At 41.9% G+C, this 7,897-nt stretch overlaps 1 protein-coding gene across 1 annotated transcript in view; it reads left to right on the top strand.

The window, feature by feature from the left end:
• Positions 1-2,082: 2,082 nt before the first annotated feature.
• LOC311146263 (double-stranded RNA-specific editase B2-like) overlaps positions 2,083-7,897 on the top strand; it is a gene marked incomplete at both ends in the record, with an annotated part of 42,805 nt that continues 36,990 nt past the window's right edge. Inside the window, one exon of the mRNA XM_084182759.1 lies at positions 2,083-2,185. Coding sequence (XP_084038885.1) covers positions 2,083-2,185 — 103 coding nt within the window. The remainder of the gene's footprint in view (positions 2,186-7,897) is intronic.

Genomic DNA, 7,897 nt, shown 5'->3' with positions numbered 1-7,897 from the left:
ACTTCAGAGTGAAGTTTTTATTATTAATATTTGTTTTATTATTATTTTTCATCTTTATTTAACCAGGTAAGCCAGTTGAGAACATGTTCTCATTTACAACTGCGACCTGGCCAAGATAAAGCAAAGCAGTGCCATAAAAATAACAACAACACAGAGTTACATATGGAATAAACAAAACGTACAGTCAATAACACAATAGAAAATCTATATACAGTGTGTGCAAATGTAGTAAGTTATGGAGGTAAGGCATTAAATAGGCCATAGTGCAAAATAATTACAATTTAGTATTAACACTGGAGTGATATATGTGCAAATAGAGATACTGGGGTGCAAATGAGCAAAATAAAGACAATATGGGGATGAGGTAGTTGGGTGGGCTAATTACAGATGGGCTGTGTACAGGTGCAGTGATCGGTAAGCTGCTCTGCCAACTGATGCTTAAAGTTAGTGAGGGAGATAAGAGTCTCCAGCTTCAGAGATTTTTGCAGTTCGTTCCAGTCATTGGCAGCAGAGAACTGGAAGGAATGGCGGCCAAAGGAGGTGTTGGCTTTGGGGATGACTAGTGAGATATACCTGCTGGAGCGCATACTACGGGGATGAGTATGCGCTCATCCCCGTAGTATGTCAAACAAAGTAATGCACTGAATATGGCATAGGGTGCCATTTGTGACTCAGAATCTAAAGGAACTGTGGGGTAGAGACCACAGGAGGCTGCTGAGGGGAGAACGGCTCATAATAATGTCCGGACCGGAGCACATGGAATGGCATCAAACACCTGGAAACCTTGTGTTTGATGTATATGTTACCATTCCACCTATTCTGCTCCAGACATTACCACAAGCCTGTTCTCCCCAATTAAGGTGCCACCAACCTCCTGTGGTAGAGACTAAAAACACACAGAGGCAGTGAGGTGAAATGCTATCTGGAAGAAGGGATCCGAGGGGCCCAATACAATCCCCCAGACACGTAGCGGTAGCCAGAGATAAAGGAGGAGGCTTCTAGTTATAGTCAGCACCCACTTTGAAATACAAGGACCCAAACAACCTGAACCTGCATCTCTCCTATCCATACAGCTGGAACTGAAACAAATATGACAGCCACAATTAGCAAGATATTGATATGGTATTGTTATATCCCTGTGTACAAAGTGTGCCATAATTGGAACAATAATTGGGATATGATTTATGATCATTATCATTCTGAGGACAATAATGGTATGTGACTGGCAGGGATTAAATACCTGTTAATTAAAAGTAAAGTATTGGGAGGATTATGCAAAATAGGTATTATGATACAAATGACATGCGTTTGAGGATTGCATGAACCACCTTCAAACATGCGTCCACTGAAAAGCGATTGCTTCAGCATTCTTCATGGATATGTTTTTTAAAGCTGCGGATAAGTGATAGCAGGTAATGGTTCTACCATTACGATAATGACTGTTTGCAATGTATGATTCAGGCAGGAAAGCAAATATGATTGCCATAAGCCTGAGTTTCCATGACCGGAAGAGGGGCTAAGCTCTGACACTATCAATGAAAACAGTTGCCTATTTACATTTCATGTGTTCATTCATTTTAATGGATGGTCACTTGATTGTTGTAAGATAAAATAATAGTCATGACTCTTTTGACATTTCAGGCATATAAAGACAATACACTTGTGCTATCCTGAGGATATGTGCAATTGCGCACATTCCAAAAAAAAGCCAGCATAAATGTGTTGCGTTCTTGCGCTAAAAGTATGTTTAATGCATATTGTTGTTCATTTTGAATAGGGGAACAAAGCACACAACACTTCGCATTAGAGCAAAATACAGTGCTTAGCCCTTCGAGCGTGTGGTGGTTCTCCTATCCAGTCTAAATGATGTCACTTTATAAAAAGGCTGTCACAGCAAGAATATAGGTGGCACCCAAAAACAGCAGCAGGGAGATTCCGGGCGGTAAACCTCACACATATTACTACGGCGCTTCAGTGAAATAGTCCGGAACTTTACTTGGATAGTCTCCGCTTCTCATTTCACCAGTTCTCAACAAGGGAAAAGCATTCCACGGACACTGTAGGAGTTTATTATTGTGCCTCATGGCTGCGGTTCTTGGAAATAGCACCCGAACTATGGGAACTTCAGAGTGTGAGCTGAGAAGCCAGTTCAAAAGGAGAAGGAGGAGGAGGTCCACAAGAAAAGGTCAGTAGACTATTGATGAGTTGTTGCAAGGAGTTGAATGTGGACAGAAAATCAAACAATCTACCCTTTGTTAAAATTATAAGGTTTGCCTTGAGGGTACCTTTGTAGGCTATAAATCATAGCCTATAGCCCGAAATGAACGCAGGAATAATTTGTCACTGCATGGTTATTGTAAATATATTTATGTTATTTATGCTAAGGTTTGCCAGTGGCCATAAAATGTAATCTACATACATGATTACAAATAGGATCACCGTAAAACTAAGCACCCGTGCAGCACAACTCATTTCCACAAGGAGTAAAGTAATATAATTGTTTAACTAAGAACTGTATAAATGTATTTCATGTTGGAGGCAACAAAAAAATGCAATGTGTTGATTTTGATTCTCATATTGTTATACTGTAAGCAATGTTCACGCTAAACTGCGCGCGTGCGCGACCGCGCACTCACTCCAGGTCTGCGGCGCAGAAGAAATGCCATGCAGCGCAGAGACGCAAGAGATGGAACTTCACTGAGTTCGCCCCATTAATTTGCACTATATAAATACATCAAAATCTGTGATCGAATCAACATGATATCAGCCCCTTTTCAATGCAACAAACCAAAACAAATATAACTTTGCAAGACTGATTTTGTTGTAGGCAGAGCCAGAGCGCAGCGGAGGAGAATTCTATTGGTGGGGGTAGCCCACGAGCGGTCTTTCAATCACACGCAAGTGAATGCGCTTTTCAGATCGGTTCAGATCTGAGCGCAAAGCCGCGCGTGTGCACATTTGTTGATATTCTTTGATAGTTAACGAGTTATTAGCCCAGTTATGGATAAATATAGGTCAACAATGGGGAGTTACTGCTTTCTACAAGAGTGCAAAACGTGTAGGATACATTTCAAGTAGTTTTAGAAAAACTAGTTGGGTAAAACGCGTATGGCTTCATTAAAGGGGCAGTGTAGTATTTTCAGATAGGCTTGAATATGCAAATAACCAATAGGGAGAGGGCCCACACTTGTCTAATTCTCTGTTTGGCAATAATAATTAATTGTGTTTTGTAAACACAAAACAATGCAATTTACAATCACCTATTTGGCCCATGGTGTTACAGACCAAGAAAAAAATCATTAATTAATGTCAAGCCCTTCATAATGTAAACACATATAGGCTACTATAGGCTATATCATATAAATCAAAAGCTATTTCCATGTGAAAATGTTATGGGATTTGCTCAAATGGTTTTGTTGGTAGGCCTACATTATGCTCAAATAGCCACAATAGCCTATTGGCTACTGTCTAAAACTGTAAGGGTACAGCCTCAGTGTTCAAGTTTCCGCTCACAAGACCTAAAATTTGCTCAGTGCCCCAAAACATTAGAGGGAACATTGACTAAATGCCTTTGGCCCTGAACTGATCAGTATAAAAATACGCTAACTCCAATCAACAGAATGCTTTTGAGCAATAATTCGAATGGCTTTTGACAATTCTCTGCCTCCATCTCCTGTTATTTAAATTCACTCTCATTATCATGAAAGCCCTGACAATCATTTCTATTGTCCTCTTGGCAACAGGTCACATTTTAGGATTACACAGCCGTTTGTTCTGGACACACAAATACTCGGAAAATGCTACAGATTATTTCATAAGGGGTTTTATATTAAAACCCATGCTCATCCTAAGCCTATTCCATTCCATTTACAATCTATTGACCTTTTGCTGCTCAAGGTGAATTAATGGGAGAGTGTATAATGATACACAGGGTGAATACATTGTATGCATCCCAAATGGCACCCTATTCCCATATAGTGCACTACTTTTGACCAGAGCCTATATGGGCCCTGGTCAAAAGTAGTGCACTATATAGGGAGCAGGGTTCTATTTGGGATGTAGACTTGGTTTCACATGGCTCTATTTTAACAAACCTACTGAATGCAAAGGTAAATCTTAATGCTGCATTATTTTAGGGACCCCCATTAGCTGCTGCCAAGGCAACAGCTACTCTTCCTGGGGTCCAAACACACATCACACATAAAACAAAATATACGTTTCAGATTCAGATTGTTTAATAGTCACATGTACAGGGTTGCAGGTGTGATTGCAGGGTACAGTGAAAATCTTAGGCTTCAAGCTCCAACATGCAGGACTAGTGAAATAAAAATGGAAAATTATAAAACAGTACATCATATAACATTATTACACCACTACCCATCTACAATACAAAATGTATAATGCCACCATACAACAATATTACAATGTACGTGTGTGTACAGTCGTGGTCAAAAGTTTTGAGAATGTCACAAATATTAATTTTCACAAAGTCTGCTGCCTCAGTTTTTATGATGGCAATTTGCATATACTCCAGAATGTTATGAAGAGTGATCAGATGAATTGCAATTAATTGCAAAGTCCCTCTTTGCCATGAAAATGAATTTAATCCCAAAAAATCATTTCCACTGCATTTCAGCCCTGCCACAAAAGGACCAGCTGACATCATGTCAGTGATTCTCTCACTCTGTCATGCTGATTGAGTTAGAATAACAGACTGGAAGCTTTAAAAGGAGGGTGGTGCTTGAAATCATTGTTCTTCCTCTGTTAACCATGGTTACCTGCAAAGTAACACGTGCCGTCATCATTGCTTTGCACAAAAAGGGCTTCACAGGCAAGGATATTGCTGCTAGTAAGATTGCACCTAAATCAACCATTTATCGGATCATCAAGAACTTCAAGGAGAGAGGTTCAATTGTTGTGAAGAAGGCTTCAGGGCGCCCAAGAAAGTCCAGCAAGCGCCAGAACCGTCTCCTAAAGTTGATTCAGCTGCGGGATCAGGGCACCACCAGTGCAGAGCTTGCTCAGGAATGGCAGCAGGCAGGTGTGAGTGCATCTGCACGAACAGTGAGGCAAAGACATTTGGAGGATGGCCTGGTGTCAAGAAGGGCAGGGAGGAAGCCACTTCTCTCCAGAAAAAACATCAGGGACAGACTGATATTCTGCAAAAGGTACAGGGATTGGACTGCTGAGGACTGTAAGTCGCTCTGGATAAGAGCGTCTGCTAAATTATGTAAATGTAAATGACTGGGGTAAAGTCATTTTCTCTGATGATTCCCCTTTCCGATTGTTTGGGGCATCTGGAAAAAAGCTTGTCCGGAGAAGACAAGGTGAGCGCTACCATCAGTCCTGTGTCATGCCAACAGTAAAGCATCCTAAGACCATTCATGTGTGGGGTTGCTTCTCAGCCAAGGGAGTGGGCTCACTCACAAATTTGCCTAAGAACACAGCCATGAATAAAGAATGCTACCAACACATCCTCCGAGAGCAACTTCTCCCAACCATCCAAGAACAGTTTGGTGACGAACAATGCCTTTTCCAGCATGATGGAGCACCTTGCCATAAGGCAAAACTGATAACTAAGTGGCTCGGGGAACAAAACATTGACATTTTGGGTCCATGGCCAGGAAACTCCCCAGACCTTAATCCCATTGAGAACTTGTGGTTAATCCTCAAGAGGCGGGTGGACAAACAAAACCCCACAAATTCTGACAAACTCCAAGCATTGATTATGCAAGAATGGGCTGCCATCAGTCAGGATGTGGCCCAGAAGTTAATTGACAGCATGCCAGGGCGGATTGCAGAGGTCTTGAAAAAGAAGGGTCAACACTGCAAATATTGACTCTTTGCATAAACTTAATGTAATTGTCAATAAAAGCCTTTCACACGTATGGAATGCTTGTAATTATACTTCAGTATACCATAGTAACATCTGACAAAAATATCTAAAAACACTGAAGCAGCAAACTTTGTGAAGACCAATACTTGTGTCATTCTCAAAACATTTGACCATGACCATGAGTGCATGTGCTAGCGTGTGTGTGCTAGCGTATGTCTGTACCTGCGTGTGTGTCTCTTCACAGTCCCTGCTGTTCCATAAGGTGTATTTGTATCTGTTTTTTAATCTGATTCTACTGCTTGCATCAGTTACCTGATGTTGAATAGAGTTCCATGTAGTCATGGCTCTATGTAGTACTGTGCACCTCCCATTGTCTGTTCTGGACTTGGGGATTGTGAAGAGACCTCTGGTGGCATGTCTTGTGGGGTATGCATTTGTGTCCGAGCTGTGTGCTATTAGTTTAAACAGACAGCTCGGTGCATTCAGCATGTCAACACTTCTTACAAAAACACGTAGTGATGAAGTAAATCTCTCCTCCACTTTGAGCCATGAGAGATTGACATGCATATTATTATCTTTGTGGATCATGGCGCCAGAGAAGATGGCTGCCGTTTTACAGCCCTCTAACCAATTGTACTATTATGTGTGTTTTTCTGCGTTATTTGTAATTTATTTTGTACATAATGTTTCTGCCATCGTCTCTTATAACCAAAAAGAGCTTCTGGATATCAGGACAGTGATTACTCACCTCGTATTGGACAAAGATTTTTTCTTCAATGAGGCGGCCGCGAAGGATATCCTACAGACACCCGACAAGGCCCAAATCCCTGTCATTCGCATGAGGAAGAGACGTAGATATCGTGGACGTAGGTCGGGGTGCCTTGTAAGGATCCGACGGCGAGCGAGTAAACTGCCGCTCCCATCAAGCCTATTAGCCAATCTTCAATCATTGGAGAATAAATTGGATGACCTAAGATTACGGTTATCCTACCAACAGGACATTAAAAACTGTAATATCTTATGTTTCACCGAGTCGTGGCTGAACGACGACATGGATAACATACAGCTAGCGGGCTATACGCTACATCGGCAGGATAGAACGTCTGACTCCGGTAAGACAAGGGGAGGCGGTCTGTGTATATTTGTAAACAACAGCTGGTGCACAAAATCAAATACTAAGGAAGTCTCGAGGTTTTGCTCGCCTGAGGTAGAGTATCTTATGATAAGCTGTAGACCACACTATTTACCAAGAGAGTTTTCATCTATATTTTTCATAGCTGTCTATTTACCACCACAAACCAATGCTGGCATTAAGATTGCACTGAATGAGCTGTATAAGGCCATAAGTCAACAGAAAAACGCTCATCCAGAGGCAGCGCTCCTAGTGGCCGAGGACTTTAATGCAGGGAAACTTAAATCCGTTCTACCTAATTTCTACCAGCATGTTAAATGTGCAACCAGAGGGAAAAAAAACTCTAGACCACCTTTACTCTACACACAGAGACGCATACAAAGCTCTCCCTCGCCCTCCATTTGGCAAATCTGACCATAACTCTATCCTCCTGATTCCTGCTTATAAGCAAAAACTAAAGCAGGAAGCACCAGTGACTCGGTTAATAAAAAAGTGGTCAGATGACGCAGATGCTAAGTTACAGGACTGTTTTGCTAGCACAGACTGGAACATGTTCCAGGATTCTTCAGATAGCATTGAGGAGTACACCACATCAGTCACTGGCTTCATCAATAAGTGCATCGATGATGTCGTCCCCACAGTGACCGTACGTACATACCCCAACCAGAAGCCATGGATTACAGGAAACATCCGCACTGAGCTAAAGGGTAGAGCTGCCGCTTTCAAGGAGCGGGACTCTAACCCGGACGCTTATAAGAAAACCCGCTATGCCCTCCGATGAACCATCAAACAGGCAAAGAGTCAATACAGGACTAAGATTGAATCGTACTACACCGGCTCTGATGCTCGTCGGATGTGGCAGGGCTTGAAAACTATTACAGACTACAAAGGGAAGCACAGCCGCGAGCTGCCCAGTGACACAAGACTTC

The sequence above is a fragment of the Coregonus lavaretus genome, assembly GCF_964263955.1.
Source record: "Coregonus lavaretus genome assembly, chromosome: 19".
NCBI classification, from domain to species: domain Eukaryota; kingdom Metazoa; phylum Chordata; class Actinopteri; order Salmoniformes; family Salmonidae; genus Coregonus; species Coregonus lavaretus.
The sequence above is the reverse complement of the archived record's forward strand: the minus strand, read 5'-3'. Positions and strand labels throughout refer to the sequence as shown.